The 22,368-nt window shown below is 44.3% G+C and overlaps 1 protein-coding gene across 5 annotated transcripts in view; it reads right to left on the reverse strand.

The window, feature by feature from the left end:
* CDK19 (cyclin dependent kinase 19) overlaps positions 1 to 22,368 on the reverse strand; it is a 502,598-nt gene that overhangs the window by 52,764 nt on the left and 427,466 nt on the right. For all 5 annotated transcript variants that reach the window (XM_068231298.1, XM_068231299.1, XM_068231302.1 and 2 more), the window contains one exon: positions 4,117 to 4,260. In XM_068231298.1, the coding sequence (XP_068087399.1) occupies positions 4,117 to 4,260 (144 nt within the window). The remainder of the gene's footprint in view (positions 1 to 4,116; positions 4,261 to 22,368) is intronic.

The raw sequence follows: 22,368 nt of genomic DNA on the forward strand, positions 1-22,368 counted from the left end.
TGTGATCGCTAAGACGACGTTTGGAGCCCCAATGCTCTACAGATGCATTGCTCTGCCATTGCCTAGCGATACATCTTTACAGTACTGCCCCCCCCCCGTCACCCTTGCGAACACATCCAATTTATACAGATATGCCGACTGGGGATAATGGACCACCATATGCCGTGCTAATAAAAAAAAAAAAAATAGGGTATATGTGGTATAAATTGAATCAGAAAAGGCCAAAGAATATATATTTGTATGTGTTTTATAACAGTGGGACTTATGTGAAAATTAGATAGGGTGAAAGAAATGTGTATTTTCTGCATTTACGCCTAATTTGTCCCTGCATTTACGCCTAATTTGTTACTATAAAATAAAACTGGAAAAAAAAGTATTACCCCTAAATTGTACTAAAAAACAAAACAAACATACTGTAAGTAATTAACCACTTGAGGACCACAGGTTTATACCCTCCTAGTGACCAGGCCATATTTCATAACATAATTCCGCATGTTTAGGCGGCCCTGGTGGCGCCACCCTACCACCACCCGTCGCCCTTAGGAGGAGGTTGAAAACATTCTGCTGTATCAAAAGCGACACAGCTAAAGTGTCAAAAATGTCTGGAACCTTGGGGCCCTTCGTACACTTGTAGGCTAAACCTGTGTTGCGTAACTCTATTCTGCAGCAAGGGGCCACAAAAGGAATGAAAGTCTTTGGAGATTTTCACACTTATTGTGGTCCTTTGTGGTGTGATCCGAAGTATCCGAGCCAACACAAGGGCAACAGTGCATTAACCCAAGCACCACACTCAACGCATGGCGCTTGGGGTAATAGAAGTCTATGGGCAACACACTATGGGCTTGATTCATTAAACTGTGATAACTGAAATATCACACCTTATCAAAGATATCACACCTTATCAAAGTTAACACGCCTTATCAGAGTAGCATAGCGAGTGCCACAAACTTATTCCTGTTAATTGGCAATGACAGTCGTCCTGCCCTGAGCCGTTGCGGGTTCGTAGTGCTTGCTATGCTACTCTGATAAGGCGTGTTAACGTTGATAAGGTGTGATATTTGAGTTATCCCTGTTTAGTGAATCAAGCCCCATGTGTGTACGACGGAGGGTGGTGTGTCGCAGTGAGCATCATGGACCAATTGGAATCCCAGTGACGTACCTCTTGCCCAGCAGGGAGTATGTCACTGAGCGGGGGCGTGGCTATGCATATGATCCTGTTGGCGCACTCTGACACAGAATCATATGTTTGTCATTTTTTGCTTTATGGTGTGATGCGGCAGGAGCATCGCATCCCCACCTCAACATAAATCTAAAACTGGCCTAGGTGAAACCTTGGAACACAAACTGGTTTAAGTGTTTCTGTACTGAAACGTCTGGCAGGTTAAAATGGGGCTCTGAGCAATAATGCTGTTTTAGAATACTTGCATGTCACTCCTGGGGTTTGCCTCTCAAATATCGAATGCTGGCCTAATGCAATAAAAATGCCATCAGCTGTATTTAAATGCAGTGTCAGGCCAATGCTACCCCTGAATCCAGTGTGAATTCTCTCATTAAGATGGAAGCTCAGAAGTGCTAGGGGTTTCAGAATATTGCATTATAGTCTTAATGACAGAAACATTTGACAATTAATTTCGACCACTATCCACCAAAACAAAGTACTATCCTCCATCTGTTACCTTGCAATTCCCCCCACCCCTCCCCCGAAAAAAAAAACTTGCCTAAGGGTGCGTACACACATCCAATTTTGATTTGCCAAAGCTTGGCCGATGCAGTATGCTTGTAGTACCCGTTTATAGTACTCAAAATCGATTGGCCCGTATACTACATTAGCGTAGTAAAATTTGCAAATCATTGGGCAATTAAACTTGAATGTGTATGCACCCTAACATTAAATATTACTCCTCCTCTATGCTTTAGCAATACCCTTCCCAATGTAACGCCATTGAATTTTAAAAACTATTTTCTCTATGCTCTCCTAAATCACCCTCCCCCTTCTTAAAAAAAATACTGTAGGGGGGTCGGGGGAAATGAGTTGAACTTACCCGGGGCTTCTAATGGTCCCCCACAGACATCCTGTGCCCGCGCAGCCACTCACCGATGCTCCGGTCCCGCCTCTGGTTCACTTCTGGAATTTAGACTTTAAAGTCTGAAAACCACTGCGCCTGCGTTGCCGTGTCCTCGCTCCCGCTGATGTCACCAGGAGCACACTGCGCAGGCACAGACCATACTGGGTTGTGATTTTAAATGCTCTTGCTAATGTACAGCTATGGGGAATTTTTTAATTACGTCCCCAAAGTGGGATCACACCCATAGCATTACATTAGCAAGAGCTTTTAAAATCACAAGCACTTAGAAAAGCACTGCTAGTGGGTCCCACGCTTTATGCTAGTGGGTTCCAGGCCTAACAGTGTCATCTAGGCCTATATGAATGACCATAATGCCATTGAGAATTGAAGTCTGACCAAAATGCTCACTTATCAAATAATTAGAATCTCAACTACGAAATATTGAACGTTTTAATGTACTAGGGCTGCTGGCAACTGATGCTAAAACAAATAGTAGATGAATATACTGTAACCTTATATTATCCAAGTTTAACCACTTTACCCCCGCGCGTACGTATTTCTCCGCCCCTTTTTCCATCCTTTAAAGACCAGGGACGGAGAAACACGTACTTTCCGCGTTCCCGACGCTGCCCGCGCTCCCGCTCGTAAACACGCCGCCCGCCGCTAGTAAAACCGCCGCCGCCCGCTCGCCCAGAGATCAATGAACGGGAAAATCCATTCCCGCTCGTTGATCTAAGCCCCGCAATGATCAGCTGCTCTCCTATGGGCAGCGCGATCATTGTGAGAAAAAACTCACGTGTCCAGCCTCCTTATTCTTCCTCCAAGCTTCCGGAAGGAAGCTTGGAGGTCGCATTAAAACAAAAAGTTACTGTGGCCATCTTGTGGCCAAATAGTAAACTACACCCTACACATTTTTCACATACAAATAAATGACTTTTACACATAAAATTAACTCATTACCTCCCACACTCCCCATTTTTTTTTTTTTTGTAATTAAAAAAAAATTAAAAAATTTACAATTAAAAAAAATACATAAATAGTTACCTTAGGGACTGAACTTTTTAAATATTTATGTCAAGAGGGTATAACACTGTTACTTTATAAACTATGGGCTTGTAATTAGGGATGGACGCAAAACTGAAAAAAATGCACCTTTATTTCCAAATAAAATATTGGCGCCAAACATTGTGATAGGGACATAATTTAAATGGTTTTATAACCGGGACAAAAGGGCAAATACGTTTCATGGGTTTTAATTACAGTAGCATGCATTATTTAAAAACTATAATGGCCGAAAACTGAAAAATAATTATTTTTTTCCCCACATTTTTCCTATTTTCCCATTAAAACACATTTAGAAAAAAATAATTCTTGGCATAATGTCCCACCTAAAGAAAGCCTAATTGGTGGCGAAAAAAACAAGATATAGTTCATTTCATTGCGATAAGTAATAATAAAGTTATAGACGAATGAATGGAAGGAGCGCTGAAAGGTGAAAATTGCTCTGGTGCTCAGGGGGTAAAACCCCTCAGTGGGGAAGTGGTTAATAGAAGTTCTGGCATTGAATGAAGTACTCTTAACCTTGCCATTTCCTTAGCAATCATGAATATGACAGTTGCTATCTGGCTCCCCACAAGTCTTCCATGTAGGGTTTATCACATAGGAGCCGTTTGCTGTATGAATTATGTCCTTGGCAAAGGCCCAGAAAGCATTTCCTTACAGCCACCACCAGACTCCATGGCATCATCTCTTCTTCACAGAGCTAATGGACAGATGACATCAGTACATTTAAATAAACAGGCCTAAGCACTGCATTTTGGATCTATCTCACCAGTACCTACAGTCAAATAAAAACACTGTTCTAAATAGGAGTTTAAATGTTAAAAATAAAAACTCAAAGTAACATTTTAATAGCTAGTATCATCTGAATAAGATAATTTACTATCTAATACAATGAATTATGTAAGAGACCTGGGTTTGTAGTCTAACATGTTTTTTACTATAAAAAGAAAAATGTTACAAAAGCCAAACAAATTAAGAAGTTATTTACCCGCAGGGAATCCCATCACACTAAATATCCGGTCCAACTGGTCGTGGTGGAATGGGTTACTTGTTTTAATGTCTTCTTGGCGACAGTGAAAGATAGGCTCTGAAGTTAACAGTTCAGCAAAAATGCAACCAATAGCCCAAATATCTACAAAAGAAGAAAAACCACATATTTACCTTAAAGGCAGTCTCCAGCTTCTCAGCATACCACAGTCTTATGTCAGTGACTACAAGAAAGCTGCCTACACATAATAAGAGTTGATGCAGCAACATTTCAGCAAGCTGCAGTACCGTGTGTACATATTACTGGTGGGTTCTGCAGCTGAGAAAATATCAATGTAAGGTTTACCTCACCTGCAAGAAGGGATGGTCATTGAGATGCAAATAATTCCACATGTATACAGGATTATGCACACTTTTGTGCAAATGTAGGCAGCTTGAAAATGGACCAAATCAAATGAAGCACAGGTGAGATTAAATTGGTCAATTTTCAAACTACCTACATTTGCAAAAAAATATGCATAATTCTACATCAGCTCAGAATTAATGGTATCTCACTGACCATTCCAACATGGATGCAGGTGTAAATGACTAAGAACCACGCACTGTGCAGTTCAGTGAGTGCAGCGTAAGAAGCTTTCCATGGTACTAAATGTGTTCAGCTTCATGGAAAGCCATAAGAAAAATGAGCACAATGAGCATGGTAGAGGAGCTGATGCTGATCAAAGAGCTTTCAGTAAGCCAGCCTGTGAGAAGTTCAATGTGGTTGGCTGCGCCTGTAGCAGGAAGATAGTTAAGTAAAATGCTACAAAGAGGACTCTTCAATATGAAAACTACAAACAACATGGGTAGAAGACAAATAGCAATTAAAAAAAAGCCAGACGTTAGCTAAAATGAGCAGAAAGGTACAATACTACAGGCTAGAAGCCAGACTGCAATCAAAGTGGCTAATTATATAAGCATTAAACCCTTTTATCTGTGTCGATTTTTAGTGCATTATATAATCTACTGAAATACAGTGCTAAAAGAAAAGAGAAAACCCTCCACTCTACCTATCACTGCTTAAATAAAACTTGTATACATCCCTCTTACCCCACTCCATCTCATAATGTCTGTAAGGATACATAAGCTATATCCTGCCTAATCATCATTAACCACTTGAGGACCTAGGGCTTTCTACCCCTTAAGGACCGGCCACTTTTTTTCCATTCAGACCACTGCAGCTTTCACGGTTTATTGCTCGCTCATACAACCTACCACCTAAATGAATTTTGGCTCCTTTTCTTGTCACTAATAAAGCTTTCTTTTGGTGCTATTTAATTGCTCCTGCGATTTTTACTTTTTATTATATTCAGCAAAAAAGACATGAATTTTGGCAAAAAAATGATTTTTTTAACTTTCTGTGCTGACAGTTTTCAAATAAAGTAAAATTTCTGTATACATGCAGCGCGAAAAATGTGGACAAACATGTTTTTGATAAAAAAAACCCCATTCAGCGTATATTTATTGGTTTGGGTAAAAGTTATAGCGTTTACAAACTATGGTGCAAAAAGTGAATTTTCCCATTTTCAAGCATCTCTGACTTTTCTGACCCCCTGTCATGTTTCATGAGGGGCTAGAATTCCAGGATAGTATAAATACCCCCCAAATGACCCCATTTTGGAAAGAAGACATCCCAAAGTATTCACTGAGAGGCATAGTGAGTTCATAGAAGATATAAATTTTTGTCACAAGTAAGCGGAAAATGACACTTTGTGACACGAAAAAAAAAAAAAAAAAGTTTCCATTTCTTCTAACTTGCACCAAAAAAAAATGAAATCTGCCACGGACTCACCATGCCCCTCTCTGAATACCTTGAAGGGTCTACTTTCCAAAATGGGGTCATTTGTGGGGTGTGTTTACTGTCCTGACATTTTGGGGGGTGCTAAATTGTAAGCACCCCTGTAAAGCCTAAAGGTGCTTATTGGACTTTGGACCCCTTAGCGCAGTTAGGCTGCAAAAAAGTGCCACACATGTGGTATTGCCGTACTCAGGAGAAGTAGTATAATGTGTTTTGGGGTGTATTTTTACACATACCCATGCTGGGTGGGAGAAATATCTCTGTAAATGACAATTTGTTAATTTTTTTTACACACAATTGTCCATTTACAGAGTTATTTCTCCCACCCAGCATGGGTATGTGTAAAAATACACCCCAAAACACATTGTACTACTTCTCCTGAGTACGGCGATACCACATGTGTGGCACTTTTTTGCACCCTAACTGCGCTAAAGGGCCCAAAGTCCAATGAGTACCTTTAGGATTTCACAGGTCATTTTGCGGAATTTGATTTCCAGACTACTCCTCACGGTTTAGGGCCCCTAAAATGCCAGGGCAGTATAGGAACCCCACAAATGACCCCATTTTAGAAAGAAGACACCCCAATGTATTCCGTTAGTAGCATAGCGAGTTCATAGAAGATTTTATTTTTTGTCAAAAGTTAGCGGAAAATTGATTTTTATAGTTTTTTTCACAAAGTGTCATTTTCCACTAACTTTTGACAAAAAATAAAATCTTCTATGAACTCACCATACTCCTAACGGAATACCTTGGGGTGTCTTCTTTCTAAAATGGGGTCATTTGTGGGGTTCCTATACTGCCCTGGCATTTTAGGGGCCCTAAACCGTGAGGAGTAGTCTGGAAATCAAATTCCGCAAAATGACCTGTGAAAGCCTAAAGGTGCTCATTGGACTTTGGGCCCTTTAGCGCAGTTAGGGTGCAAAAAAGTGCCACACATGTGGTATCACCGTACTCGGGAGAAGTAGTACAATGTGTTTTGGGGTGAATTTTTACACATACCCATGCTGGGTGGGAGAAATATCTCTGTAAATGGACAATTGTGTGTAAAAAAATCAAAAGATTGTCATTTGCAGAGGTATTTCTCCCACCCAGCATGGGTATGTGTAAAAATACACCCCAAAACACATTGTACTACTTCTCCCGAGTACGGCAATACCACATGTGTGGCACTTTTTTGCACCCTAACTGCGCTAAAGGGCCCAAAGTCCAATGAGCACCTTTAGGCTTTCACAGGTCGTTTTGCGGAATTTGATTTCCAGACTACTCCTCACGGTTTAGGGCCCCTAAAATGCCAGGGCAGTATAGGAACCCCACAAATGACCCCATTTTAGAAAGAAGACACCCCAAGGTATTCCGTTAGGAGTATGGTGAGTTCATAGAAGATTTTATTTTTTGTCACAAGTTAGCGGAAAATGACACTTTGTGAAAAAAACAATACAAATCAATTTTCCGCTAACTTTTGACAAAAAATAAAATCTTCTATGAACTCACCATACTCCTAACGGAATACCTTGGGGTGTCTTCTTTCTAAAATGGGGTCATTTGTGGGGTTCCTATACTGCCCTGGCATTTTAGGGGCCCTAAACCGTGAGGAGGAGTCTGGAAATCAAATTCCGCAAAATGACCTGTGAAATCCTAAAGGTACTCATTGGACTTTGGGCCCTTTAGCGCAGTTAGGGTGCAAAAAAGTGCCACACATGTGGTATCGCCGTACTCGGGAGAAGTAGTACAATGTGTTTTGGGGTGTATTTTTACACATACCCATGCTGGGTGGGAGAAATAACTCTGTAAATGGACAATTGTGTGTAAAAAAATCAAAAGATTGTCATTTACAGAGGTATTTCTCCCACCCAGCATGGGTATATGTAAAAATACACCCCAAAACACATTGTACTACTTCTCCCGAGTACGGCGATACCACATGTGTGGCACCTTTTTGCACCCTAACTGCGCTAAGGGGTCCAGAGTCCAATGAGTACCTTTAGGCTTTACAGGGGTGCTCAAAATTTAGCACCCCGCCCACTTGCCAGGACAGTTAACAAACCCCACAAATGACTCCATTTTGGAAAGAATACACAACATGGTATTCCATGAGGGGAATGGTGAGGTCATTGAAAATTTTATTTTTTGTCACAAGTTAACGGAAAATGACACTTTGTTAAAAAAAAATAAAAAAAAAAATTCTGCTAACTTGTGACAAAAACTAAAATCTTTTATGAACTCACCGTGCACCTCACATAATACTTTAGGGTGTCCTCTTTCCAAAATGGGGTCATTTGTGGAGTCTGTCCTGGCATTTTAGGGTCTCTGCAATCATTACATGTATGGCCAGTATTAGGAGTTTCTGCTATACTCCTTATATTGGGTATACAAGTAATGCACTCTGGGCTGAAAGGAAAAATGAACGGCAAACATACCTTGCTCCACATCAATGGCAGATCTTCCTCCACATCAATGGCAGTGATAACCTCAGGAGAGAGACACCCCGTGCCACCCTGCACTCAGGGTGAGCCACCAACTTATGTGACTGGGCCTCAGAACTTTAGTATACAGCATTATGCCTGTAGGATACAGCAATATGCCTGCCAATAGAGATGACTCTGTGTGGCATTAAAGCATCATCATAGGCCCAAATCACATATAAACCGGGGGTGTCCACACTCAAGGGAAATTCAAACATGCCGTCTTATATCGCCAACCCAGGACAGATCAGCAATATCAAGCATGGAAACCGATCCTTCTTCCCATTTTTATGCTTACCCGTTTGGTCTTCAAGCTTACCTCTCCTCTCCCTGCGACAATGTGCGAAAGACCACTGAGTGTGTGCCTACTCCTGTGTCTGGAGTTCCCTAGGTTCTAATAGTGTACCTGCTCGTGGTACCTCTCAAAACACGGCCCTATGCATAGACCAGGCTGGTCAGGACAGCGGGGACAATAATAAACGGTGTCACTCCTTGTTCCAGCCCTGCTGCAGACACGGCAACGTTTTCTTCGGATGCGTTGACCTGGGGCACACGGAAGCTGATAGGCGTAATGCCTTCCATGCAGTCGGCTAGTTGCATCTGGGGGGGGGGGGGCCTGGCACCTCCTGGATACAGGATGTCCATAATGATCTCTTCCTGAAATTGGAGGAAAGATCCAGTTCTCCCAGCCTTACTGTAGAGAACAAAGCTGTTGTAAACTGCCAATTGAATCAGATAAAAAGACACTTTCTTATACCAGCGTCTTGTTTTCCGGGTAACTAAATAGGGTGCTAACCTCTGGTCATTGAAGTCCACCCCTCCCATGTTGACATTATATTCGTGGACGACAAGGGGCTTTTCAATGACCGCAGTTGCCCGTTGAATTTGGACTGTCGTGTCTGTGTGAATGGTGGACAGAAAGTAAACGTCCCTCTTGTCCCTCCATTTCACCGCGAGCAGGTCTTCAGTACGCAAGGCGACCCTCTGCCCCCGTAAAAGTCTGGTGGTAACGAGCCGTTGGGGGAAGCCCTGGCGACTAGGCCGCGCAGTGCCACAGCATCGGATTCCTTCTAACTTTAAGTGCTGAAAGAGGGCCACACTTGTGTAATAATTGTCCACAAAAAGATGGTACCCCTTCTGGAACAAGGGTGACACCAAGTCCCACACAACCTTTCCACTGCTCCCCAGGTAGTCAGGGCATCCGACCGGCTCCAATTTTGAGTCTTTTCCCTCATAGACCCTAAAACGACATGTATAGCCTGTGGCCCTTTCACAGAGCTTATACAGTTTCACCCCATACCGGGCGCGCTTGCTTGGGATGTACTGTTTGATGCCAAGGCGCCCGGTAAAGCGTAAGAGGGACTCGTCTACGCAGATGTTCTGTTCAGGGATATAAGCATCTGCAAATGTTGATGACAGGTGGTCTATGAGGGGCCGAATTTTGTGGAGCCGGTCATAAGCAGGGTGGCCCTTTTCATGACAGGTTTTGTCGTCGTTGAAGTGCAGGAAGCGCAGGATGGACTCAAATCGTGTCCTGGACATGGCAGCAGGGTACAAGGGAACATGATTTACTGGGTTCGTAGACCAATACGACCGCAGTACATTCTGTTTCATTAGTCCCAAGTGAAGGATAAGGGCCAAAAAGATTTTAATGTCGGAAACTTGGACTGGTTTCCACCCGAAAGGCTGGGCATACATGCTCTCCGGGTGCTCGGTGATGAATTGTGTGGCTTTACGGTTGGTCTCAACCACAATTAAGTCCAAGAGAACCTGGGTGATGAACAGCTGCAAAAAGTCTAGGGCCGTTCCTAGATGAGCTGTCGCCACCTGGACTCCAGACTGGGCGGTGAAAGGGGGCACTACGGGTGCGGCGGAATCAGGGGATTGCCAATCTGGTTGTGCCAGCACCTCTGGGAGTCTATGGGCACTACGGGCCCGTCTTCTTCTTGGTGGCTGCGACGGGGGTACTACTGCACTTGCCACCGTACCAGTTTCAACTTCCATGCTGACGCTCACCACTTCGTCAGGGTCTACGGAAGCACTGGCACTAAGTCCAGGAGATGCTGCGCTGCTGGTGCCTGCCTCACCAAGAAAACTATCAACAGCGCTAGCACCACCCTGCTGCCCTTGAGGCGGATCCTGCGCCACCTGCGGTCTAACGACTTGGGGTCTGGTACGCCTGGCTCTAGCCGGGACCATAGCCTCGTCATCAGTATCGGTCAGGGAACCACTGCTTTCTACAGGTTCAAAATCGGACCCGGAAGATTCGACGGATGATTCTTCCCAAAAGAACTCATCCGACTGGTCCATGTACCTGTATACCTCGTCATCGGAAAGCCCCCTTCTTGCCATTTTGGATTGCTAAATTTATGGGGTTTTCCTCCGAGACTACCCAGAAAAAAAGAGCACCTACCTAGCAAAAAGGGAGTATTTGAGAGGTATTGGGGTTGGTGGGAAGTGGGGTCTCAGAGGCAATCAAACAATCACGGGACAATCAAATCCAATTACAGCACAATCGACTCCAATCACAGCACAAGCAGATCTGATGCACTCGGAAGGTGATGGGGGGAGGGTGGGATTGGGTGTGGCGGGAAGTGGGGTCTCAGGCAATCAAACAATCACGGGGCAATCGAAGCCGATCACGGGACAATCAAATACAATTACAGCACAATCGACTCCAATCACAGCCCAATCAAATCTGATGCACTCGGAAGGTGATGGGGGAGGGTGGGATTGGGTGTGGCGGGAAGTGGGGTCTCAGGCAATCAAACAATCACGGGGCAATCGAAGTCGATCACGGGACAATCAAATACAATTACAGCACAATCGACTCCAATCACAGCACAAGCAAATCTGATGCACTCGGAAGGTGGTGGTTGGAGGTGGTGGGGTGGGGGGGGGGGGGGTGGGGTTGGGTGTGGTGGGGGGGAGGGGGGGGTTGGGGGGGGTTGGGTGTGGCGGGAAGTGGGGTCTCAGGCAATCAAACAATCACGGGGCAATCGAAGCCGATCACGGGACAATCAAATACAATTACACCACAATTGAATACAAGCGCAGCACAATCGAATACAAGCGCAGCACAGTCAAATACAATGCACTTGGACGGTGATTAGGGGGGGGGGTCTGAGGGCGATTTGAGGGGGTGGGGGGTTGATCAGGAGCCTGCACGGGGCAGACTGAGTCCTGATCTGATGAGAGGCAGACACAGGGGGTTACTGATCAAAGATCAGTTAGTGATTGCTGGGGAGGACAGATGTAAACAAACAGCAGGGGATGTAATCAGAAGGGGGGTACGAGGGCAATCGAGGGCCTGGGCAGGTGATCGGTTACCCCCGCGGGGCAGTTAGGGTCTGCTCTGATGGGTGGGGGTGCTGAGGGCTGATGGACAGGTGATAGACAGGTGATCAGAGGGGGATCAGAGGGTAATGTAGCTGTATACAGATGTATACAGTATACAGGGGGGTAGTCTGGGATGGGGTGTGGGGGTGATCTAAAGGTAGGGGGGGGGGGATCAGGGGTGACTAGGAGGCAGTTAGGGACCTAAACTAAGGGGCAGCGTCGCTAGTTAGTGGCAGGTGGGGGGGGTGGGGGTTTTACAGGGGTGCAAGGGTGATGGGCAGGGGTCTGCTGGGGTGATCAGGGGGGGTAGGAAGGCTGGGGTGGGTGATCAGGGAGGCTGAGGGCAAAAAACACAGTGTAGCTATGTCACTTACAAGTGGTTCCTCCTCGCTGGTGGTCTCTGCAACAATGAGACCACGAGGCGAGGAGGAAGCACGTATAAGGCACTTTGTTTACCTAACAAAGTGCCTTATACTACCTGATTGGTGGATCCTGCGGATTCCTCCGCTCGCCGGCTCTGCTAAGTGGCCGGCGAGCGGAGACAAAATGCCCGTGCTTCGATCCCGGGCGGAGGATCGCGTCACGGATGACGCGATCGCTCCGCCCATGCCCTTAAATGGACTGCCGCCTCTGTGGGTGAGGCCGTCCTGCAGGGCTCCACTTCCCCGCCGCCCCTGTGTAGTGGGCGGTCGGGAAGTGGTTAAGCTGTACCCTTCTCCCCCCAACTGCTGATCTCCATCTCTCCAATCCCAATCCAACAAGGACTAGTTTGGTACAAGGCTTCCTATTTGCAAAAACATACTGTACGTATTATTATAACTGTATAATTGCCATACTGTTCAAGATCTAAATACATTGTATTCATGCAAACCAGCTTCTTGATTGCACCTACTGCCATTGTATTCCCTTCGGGAAAATACAGAGCTGGTAGGGCATTACGGACAATAAAAGTGTTCCTCTTGAGCAATAACAAACCAGTTTTTCTAAGCAGTTTGGTCATCCCCATGTTTAGTTTGTGCAGATAAAACCAAGCAGTCGATTTTCAGACACTCCACAATGTAGCCTAGTACATCTGGCCAGATAATTCATATTTTAGTAAGTAACTTCAGGCAGCCTACCAGGGCAAAGTCGCCAAGGTCTGCTGAAGCTGAGTCTACTGACATTTCTTAATTCAGGGTGTCAACATACAGTCACACACTACTGCATGGCCAGTCTTGTCCAAGATTGTTTTGAAAGCAGGAAGAATCCAATGGTGTAAGGAAGGAGATAAAACAGGCACGGCCAAGATCTGAAAGTGCCAAATCCATGCAGATGGGAGCAGGTTGGAGGGTTCAGTTGAAATGACTAGGGACACACCGATTACTAGAGATCCATCATATATAGCTACACCCTAAAAAAAGGAACATTAAAGATATCTATATCCAGAAATACTACGAATTACAATTATTTCATAACAAGAAGGTATATTTTAAGTTACTATGAATTCAGAATTATGATAAAGTTTCTATTATGTACTTAGAAAGCCAGAGAAACTCAAAAAGGCAGTAGGTGACAAGGTACTGTGATAGATTTTTTCTAAGTATCCCAATTTAATAAAACTTGGATAGTTACTGTAAAACAGTCTATGAAAATTAAATGTGGTCCAGAATAGTTCCTGCATAGAACAATTCATATGTCACGCAAGTATTTCCTCCACTCATTCCTAACAAAGTAGCTGGAATCAGACTTCACATCCATTAAATGATCGGAAGGAAAAGATAAATCCTGAACAAAGTTAACCCCCAAAATTATCCATAGGTCATCAGCATTTTTAACGTGCATCAGATGCCTGCATGTAATAGATTTGACTTCAAAACACAAAACAAATCACAAGTGGAAATCCAGTCCAAGATATTCAACAATAGTGTTTATTAAAGAGTAACTGTCAGGCTGCAGAAGCTAATTTAAACCTCTATTCTCCTGTGTTAAACAGTTTAGACAGAAGCCAAAAAGGCATTACTAAAGATAAAAATCTCTCTTACATTTGATGTGTGCTTATCAGCAAAGCTAAGCTCCTAAGGAGGACGCAAGCCGCATTCCATACTGCAAAGCATTCTGGGGCCCTCCCCTCGGCTGCTAAGGAGAAGACGGGATCAAGTTTCAGCAGCTTCTAACTCAGTCCAGCCACAGCACAGATAAATCTCCGGGCAGAGTACACTGCAGGAGTCCGCTATTGTTCCTAGCCACATGGCTCATTAATATTCACTGCACACTGTGTTATTCTGTACGAGCTCCTCTGTGATCAGGAAGCAGGCAGGACATGACGACACATTTGGCTTCACAAACATGGAACCTGCCATGGGCTGTCAGGAGCATCATTCTCTGCATATACTATATAAAAATTCTGTGAAATCCAAACGTGGACAGTGAAATGCATATGTAATGTAAGTACAGCCAATCTTTAGCTACTGATATATGTGTTTATTTTCTCTGAGACCTTATACCTAACAGCTCCTCTTTAACATCATGGCACTAAGCATTCATTTATAGCCAAGGAAGTTAGTCAATAGTCACAAAAGAACCACTGTCCTTTATTATCATAGGAATCTTTTTATGTGACTAATGTGCGTGGCAAGTGGACCTTTCTAATTGAGCGTGTGTAGTAATATCTATGCCTTACACCTGACGCGGTTTAAAATTTATTACACTGGCTCCATTGTTCCCAATGTACATATTGGAGTTTTCTTCGGTGAATCTTGTAGAGACCAAGAATACCTAGGCAAGAAGTATGGAGAGACTGGGAGCCCAATTTTGCAGCATCACCAGATATAGGGAGGATAAAAGTATATAGATATTTACTCAAAAAAGTGGGTTTCAGTTCCTGCAACCACTGTATAGGCCTGCAGGGAATTAACCATCCCCGCTCGGTACTCCAGGTCCTGCTGGATACTGGACGATCACTCTCCTGTAGTACAATAGACTTTCCAGAAAAAATGCAAAGCTATTACCTCCAAAGGAGGTCTGACTGGTAATGGGTAGGCTGGAGGTGCCCAATGTGTGTTCTATTTTAGGGTTTTAAAATATAAATAAAAATAAAAAAAGAGAGGTAATCGCTTACCTCTCCAGAAGATATAGACACCAGTTCAACTAGAAAAACGTTTTTATTCAAAAAACATCTGACAATGTGTTTTGCAGGTCATGGCCCGCTTCCTCAGGTCAATATAAAATGCTTTGATAGCAAAGCCATAGGGGATAAAGTGTAGGTGCCTCTCTCCTTGCTGCAACTCACTCGCCCTGCTGTCGGTATGACAGCAGAGCTCCGTGAGCCGGTCAGGAGCCGGTCATTTACTCACATTGATCACAGAGTCAGGAGCCAGTGAAATCGGCTCCTGACTGGCTTAAAAGGGTCTGCCATCATAGAGACGGCAGAGTGGGTGGCCTGAGGAAATGTGTGTGTGACGTGAATGGCGGTAGTGGCGATTTGATGGTATGCGCCACTACCGCTGGTACCAGCTGTTTCTGGTCCTTAAGGGACCGCTGTTACTGAAAGGGTTAATATGTCATTGGAAGGTGCAGCGGTAAAACAACAGCAAAGAAAACTAACCCTCTGCACACTTACTTGCAAATGCTCATGCAAATTCTTTCACACAATTCATGGACTGTAACATGCATAGCACAAATATGCAAACATTCAGTGCGTCAAACCTATCTAGGGATTAGGAGTACATATCCTTGCCGTCCTCTCCTAGGACAGATACTGCATCAAACTAATCCTCCAAGGGAACTACCAAAATACATCCATATGCACCATGCACACACACCAGCATAAGCTGTGTGTATGCGAACAATGGTCACTGACAGAGGAAAAGAGGAAAAGTGCTAGATAAAATCCTAGCCACAAGCATCAAATACAAGAAAAAAAAAACACATAATCCAGGCTCCTCACCTCAAGTTAGGACATGTCAATATTTTAATATGCAATAGGGAGGTGCTGTTTGTGCTATGCATGTTACAGGGCCAGAGTAAGGACACATACTAAAACTGGGAACCTCTATGAGGTGTATGTGATTATGCAAGAGACTTCAACCTTGTACTGAAGACCCCAGCTTTTAACTTAGCTGTATAGATAGGGTTTGGATCCGGCATGAATTGTGTGAAATAATTTGCATGAGAATTTGCATGTGAGTGTGCGGAGGGTTAATTTTCTTTGCTAATTTATGATTCATGCTCAAATCTTGCTCCATAAACAGTTGAATGCACATTCACTGAAATTTTGAATCAAATTTGCAAATGTGCAAATTTACAAATGAGCAAAGTTGGGCATCCTTGAGGGCCCCTTTTACACTGGGGCATTGCAATGCATTAAAATTACAGGACCACGCCCCCCGGCAATGAAAGTCTATGGGGGAGTTCACGGTTTTTAAAAAAGTTGACGGTGCAGATGCGCGGAAGTGTATTTGTTACAATGCGCTTCCGTGCACTTCTGTATACCCGAAACAGGAAGTGATCGCAAGCATGCGTCACTTCCTGCTTGGACGGATGCCAGATAGGGAATACTGCATAGTAACGTGGTATTCCCCGAAGGCTTGTTTTTGGCTGTGCAGGTGCGGCGGTAGTGGCGGTGCGGATGTGGAAACGCTAGGGTAATGTATTTCAATGGGGTGGTGCACACCATAGCGGGAGGTGTTTTGCAGAAACGCATACTCACGGGCTGCTGCAGATTTTGGATTGCGGAGGCGTTTCTGCCTCATTGTAAAGTATAGGAAAAACGCAAACCGCTCTGAAAAATGCTACATCAGAGCGGTTTGCCAGGCGTTTTTGTTACAGAAGCTGTTCAGTAACAGCTTTACTGTAACAATATCTGTAATCTGCTGTACCAAAAACCGCAGCACAAAACCGCAAAACGCTTCAAAATAAGAAAAACGCAGCTAAAAACGCTAGCGTTTTGCGGATCTGCTAGCGGCTTTTGGTGTGCACCAGGCCTCAATCTGTATATATTTGTTTCACCAAGAGAAAATTCTAAATGGGTGTGCCATGGATTGATGAAATCAATTATTCCACATTTGCAAGAAAAGAAACTAAGCTTTGAACTCTGTAGTAATTACTAATAGATAAAGATGAGTAATTGTGAGTGGTTGTATACTAGACGGTTTACAGGACATCAGAGAAAACTTTTTAACACAAAAATAATGTAAAAAAAAAAAGCATTTTAAAGAAAAAAATATTGGTTTAAAAATGTGTATGTGTGTTTTTCCTATTTATCACCTAAAAATTCAGCACCTCTTTTAAAGCGGAGCAGGCAGAGGTGGGAGGTGTTTTGACTACATTAAGGCAGCAACTTATTTCAATGACAATTTTGAAGCAAAATAAGCAACTTGGCAGTGCTTTTGTGGAGTGGCGATGAAGAGAGCCCACTGGTCATAGGTTCAGCACAGCCATTACAGTGTGATGAGGGTGAGAAAGGGCAAATTTAAACCAGTAGGAAGCATGAAACCCGGCACTGCTATAGTGTCTCTTAAATTGTTCCAAAAGTGCTGCTTAAACAGGTGTATCAGTTGTGCTGTATGATTAGACAATGCAAAAAAGTGATATAATGCTCACGACTTTGAAGATACAGTGGGTGCCAATGGAAAGGTAGACTTGAGGACCTTTTGTGCCTGATGGCCACATAGCTTCAAAAGAAATGCTGCCAGGCATAAAATGGGTGTAAGGTTACATTTCACTTGGCATCCACTGTCCCCTCTACCCTCGAGATGGTGAGCACTATAGCATTTTTGTTTTTTTCTAATTTTCGAGTGTTTATGTAGCACTACTGGAGCAATTAAAGAGGTGGGGAGAGGTGCCATTAACTTTAGGGGTCAATTCCACTAGGAGTGGTTCGCAGCATTTCCCCAAACACGAAATTCAGACAGGGAATCTCAGCCTCTTGAAATCAATAAGCTGCTTCGTATTTTCAGTACAGAGGGGAAAAAAACATAGTCCTGGCTGTAGTTTCGGGCCTACTGCATACAAATTTATCTTCTGCACCTGGCTGGCCTGTTAGCTGAATATAATATACAAATCAGCTGAACAGTCCTGAATGTGAGCTTGAGAAAATAGGCCAGTAGAGCATACAGAAACTGGACCAAGATTTATCAATAGCATGCAATGAGGTTAAATATTTCAAATTATGTGACTGAATACTGCAAAAAATAGCACCAGAGCTGCAATAGTTTTCTTCCCCCAGTATCTCTAACAGGACCAATGAGTTATGTCTGTCCTGCACATTTACTCCTCTCCCTTAATCCACTGAAGCCTCACATAGAACTTGACTGCAAGGCAAAATGTTGTTCATAACCAGAAGTACAGTGAAATTCCAGCTGGAATACCATCCCTTGTACGGTGGTGCAGGGAAGCAGGTGCAGTTACAGCTACATACCGATCGGGAACGCGCACACGTAGCAAGTGTGGAGCGCGGCCGGGCACTAAGACCAAGGAGGTGGGAGCGTGAACACCTTTCTACCTCCGGGTCAGCCTGCGACTCACCAGCGACTGGGAAAACCAACGGGCTGATTAGCTGGGAAACGGAGGACATTAGCAGAGAGTAGACACTGCGGTTAGTGTCTCCTCTTCTTCTCACACTAATGATTACTTAAAAAAACAACAACAATGCTTTATTTCTGGCCGTAAACAAGATACTTTCCCTCACAGATGAAAGCCCAAGAAGCATCTATGCCTAGCTTACCATATGCAGAGCCCATAGGACATGTAAATAGAATGGAGGACATCACACAGGTGGTAAAACATAGGGACAGTAGATGTGAACAGAGTGGAGCAAATAGTGGGGTAGTAATATGCGATAATAACCAATGCGATATTCCACATCAATGGTACATACAACTGCTTCAACACCTGTGCAGGTAGTGGGTAGTGGGCAGTGGCGGCGCTACACTGGGGCTTACCCAGGCTTAAGCCCCAGCTGACAAGCTGTCAGCCCCTGCAAAAGCCCCCCCTCCGCAGGGTTGCCAAGCAGCAGGAGGGGTGGAAGCGGAGAGAAGAGGAAGCCGTGTGGACAGCGGCGGAGAAGGGGGCCGTCTCCCCCCCTTCCCTCACCTTGGGGCTCCCACTCTCTGCCTCGCTCCCCCCTCAGATATCAGCGGCTGGCATCAGAAGACTCACTCTCTTCCCAGCACGGCTGATCTGTGCGCCGCTCTGGTCTAGTCTAGACCAGAGTAGCGGCGCACAGATCGATCTCTCTCTCCCGTGCTGGGAAGAGAGGAAGTCTTCTGACGCCAGCCGCTGATATCTGAGGGGGGAGCGAGGCAGAGAGTGGGAGCCCCAAGGTGAGGGAAGGGGGGGAGACGGCCCCCTTCTCCGCCGCTGTCCACACGGCTTCCTCTTCTCTCCGCTTCCACCCCTCCTGTGGACACCTATACACCTTGTTATACATGGTAAGTCCTACCTACCTATACTGGGGACAACTATACACCTGGCTACATATACTGGGCACATATACCCCTGGCTACATATACTGGGCACATATACCCCTGGCTACATATACTGGGCACATATACCCCTGGCTACATATACTGGGCACATATACCCCTGGCTACATATACTGGGCACATATACCCCTGGCTACATATACTGGGCACATATACCCCTGGCTACATATACTGGGCACATATACCCCTGGCTACATATACTGGGCACATATACCCCTGGCTACATACACTGGAGACATATACCTCTGACTACATACACTGGGCACATATACCCCTGGCTACATATACTGGGACATATACCCTGGCTATATATACTGGGCACATATACCCCTGCCTACATATACTGGGACATATACCCCTGGGGACAACTATACACCTGGCTACATATACTGGGCACATATACCCCTGCCTACATATACTGGGACATATACCCCTGGATACATATACTGGGCACATATACCCCTGGCTACATATACTGGGCACATATACCCCTGGCTACATATACTGGGGACATCTATATCATTACATGCATTTACTGGTGAAAGGCTGTCTGTCATTATGTGCATTAACTGGTGAAACACTGTCTCTCATTACATGCATTTTGTGGTGAAACGCCGTCTCTCATTACGTGCATTTACTGGTGAAAGGCTGTCTCTTTTGTGCATTTAGTGGTGAAAGGCTGTCTCTCATTACGTGCATTTACCGGTTAAAGGCTGTCTCTTATGTGCATTTAGTGGTGAAACGCTGTCTCTCAATACATGCATTTACTGGTGAAAGGCTGTCTCTCATTACATGCTTTTACTGGGGAAACGCGGTCTGTCATTATGTGCATTAACTGGTGAAACACTGTCTCTCATTACGTGCATTTACTGGTGAAAGGCTGTCTCTTATGTGCATTTAGTGGTGAAAGGCTGCCTCTCATTACTTGCATTTACTGGTTAAAGGCTGTCTCTTATTTGCATTTAGTGGTGAAACGCTGTCTCTCATTACGTGCATTTACTAGTGAAAGGCTGTCTTTCATTACATGCATTTACTGGTGAAAGGCTGTCTCTCATTACATGCATTTACTGGTGAAAGGCTGTCTCTTATGTGCATTTAGTGGGGAAATGCTGTCTCTCATTATGTGCATTTACTGGTTAAAGGCTGTCTCTTATGTGCATTTAGTGGGGAAACGCTGTCTCTCATTATGTGCATTTACTGGTGAAACACTGTCTCATTACATGCATTTACTATTGAAAGGCTGTCTCTCATTACATGCATTTACTGGTGAAAGGCTGTCTGTCATTATGTGCATTTATTATTGAAAGGCTGTCTGTCAATACGTGCATTTACTTCATTTTTTTTATGTAACTACATTAGCTGGTACAACTACATTACAGTTAGCCCTGCCCACATGATGTCATGACCACGCCCACTCCTGTCGCCGCGGCGCAAGTTCCCCCCCCTTGAGCCCCGCCAGCCAGCCATTGTGCCCCTTTTGAGCCACCCCCCCCCCCCCCAAAATTCTGAAGCTGGAGCCGCCGCTGGTAGTGGGTGTCAGGACACCTTCTGAAAAAGGACACAGTGAACAAAAACGGGGAGCCCAATGGTGCAGTATGTGAAATTCTACTCACAAAGGTGGGTTGCAGAGGGGCAACCGACCGCAGGAAGCAGGTGGAGACAATAAACCCGACTCCACTCGGAGAGGTCACCGAGGACCTGGATGCGCTCGCACTCCTTGGGTAAAAGAAAGGGGTCAGGTGTCCACCATGGTGTACACCACGCGTGGTCTGTCTCCACCCCTCAAACGGGACACGTTTGGGGGTACAAGATGCACTAGACAATTGTAAAGAGGCGCCCTAATCGTAGATAAAAGCATCTAAAAACAGTTTAAAATTGACAAAAACGTGAGGTAGCTTACCTCAATGACGACAAATCTTTGTAAGAAACAAAAGATTTATTTATAGCACAGGCAACGCGTTTCGCGAGTCCAAGCCCGCTTCCTCAGGCCAATACATGTGCCTACATCAGCAAAATCAAGACTCCTCAATATACCAGTACTAGTAGGGTACATACATTTATAACATTAGTGTCACACATGCATTTAAATCATATTTTTTAACATTTGAGATACCATAGCTCCTGGCACTTAGAAGCACCAAGAGCCATAATAGCTGTATTTTAGGTGGATACGTTGCATTATGTGTATCAGGAGATTATAAACCTTAGCGTATATTATAGAGCTATTAGAGGTTGTCTGCCATAGGAAATATATGCATATATAAAATATAATAGCGCAAGATAAATAAATAGATATTACCAATTCATAAGAAATATATGCATATATGTATAAAATACACACATATAATAGTATATAATAAATAAATAGATCTTAATAATTCATCAGTCATTACCTATATATATATATATAATGTTATTAAATAAACACACATAAAAAGATTCTGGAAAGACTTGGCCAGCTACTCAGGGTCCTTGGTAATGACTGATGAATTATTAAGATCTATTTATTTATTATATACTATTATATGCATGTATTTTATATACCGTATATACTCGCATATAAGCCGACCCGCATATAAGCCGACAACCCAACTTTTACCTGAAAAACCAGGGGAAAATGATTGACCCCCATATAAGCCGGGGGTAGGAAACGCAGGATTGGTGCAGGCGTGTGATCCCCCTCAGTGTGTCCCAGTATAGCTAGTATAGTGCCCAGTATAGCTAGTAAAGTGCCCAGTATAGCGCCCAGTATAGCCAGTATAGTGCCCAGTATAGCGCCCAGTACAGTGCCCAGTATAGCCAGTAAAGTGCCCAGTATAGTGCCCAGTATAGCCAGTATAGTGCCCAGTATAGCCAGTATAGTGCCCAGTATAGCCAGTAAAGTGCCCAGTATAGCCAGTATAGTGCCCAGTATAGCTGTATAGTGCCCAGTATAGTGCCCAGTATAGCCAGTATAGTGCCCAGTATAGCTAGTAAAGTGCCCAGTATAGCCAGTATAGTGCCCAGTATAGCGCCGCCCCCCCCCCCCCCCCGCCCGCTCGCTCACTCCGCGGCCGCCGCTGCTATTACCTGGTTTAGGCATAAGAAATATATGCATATATAAAATATAATGTGCAAGATAAATAAATAGATATTACCAATTCATAAGAAAT

Source organism: Hyperolius riggenbachi, chromosome 4, assembly GCF_040937935.1.
Source record: "Hyperolius riggenbachi isolate aHypRig1 chromosome 4, aHypRig1.pri, whole genome shotgun sequence".
Lineage (NCBI taxonomy): Eukaryota > Metazoa > Chordata > Amphibia > Anura > Hyperoliidae > Hyperolius > Hyperolius riggenbachi.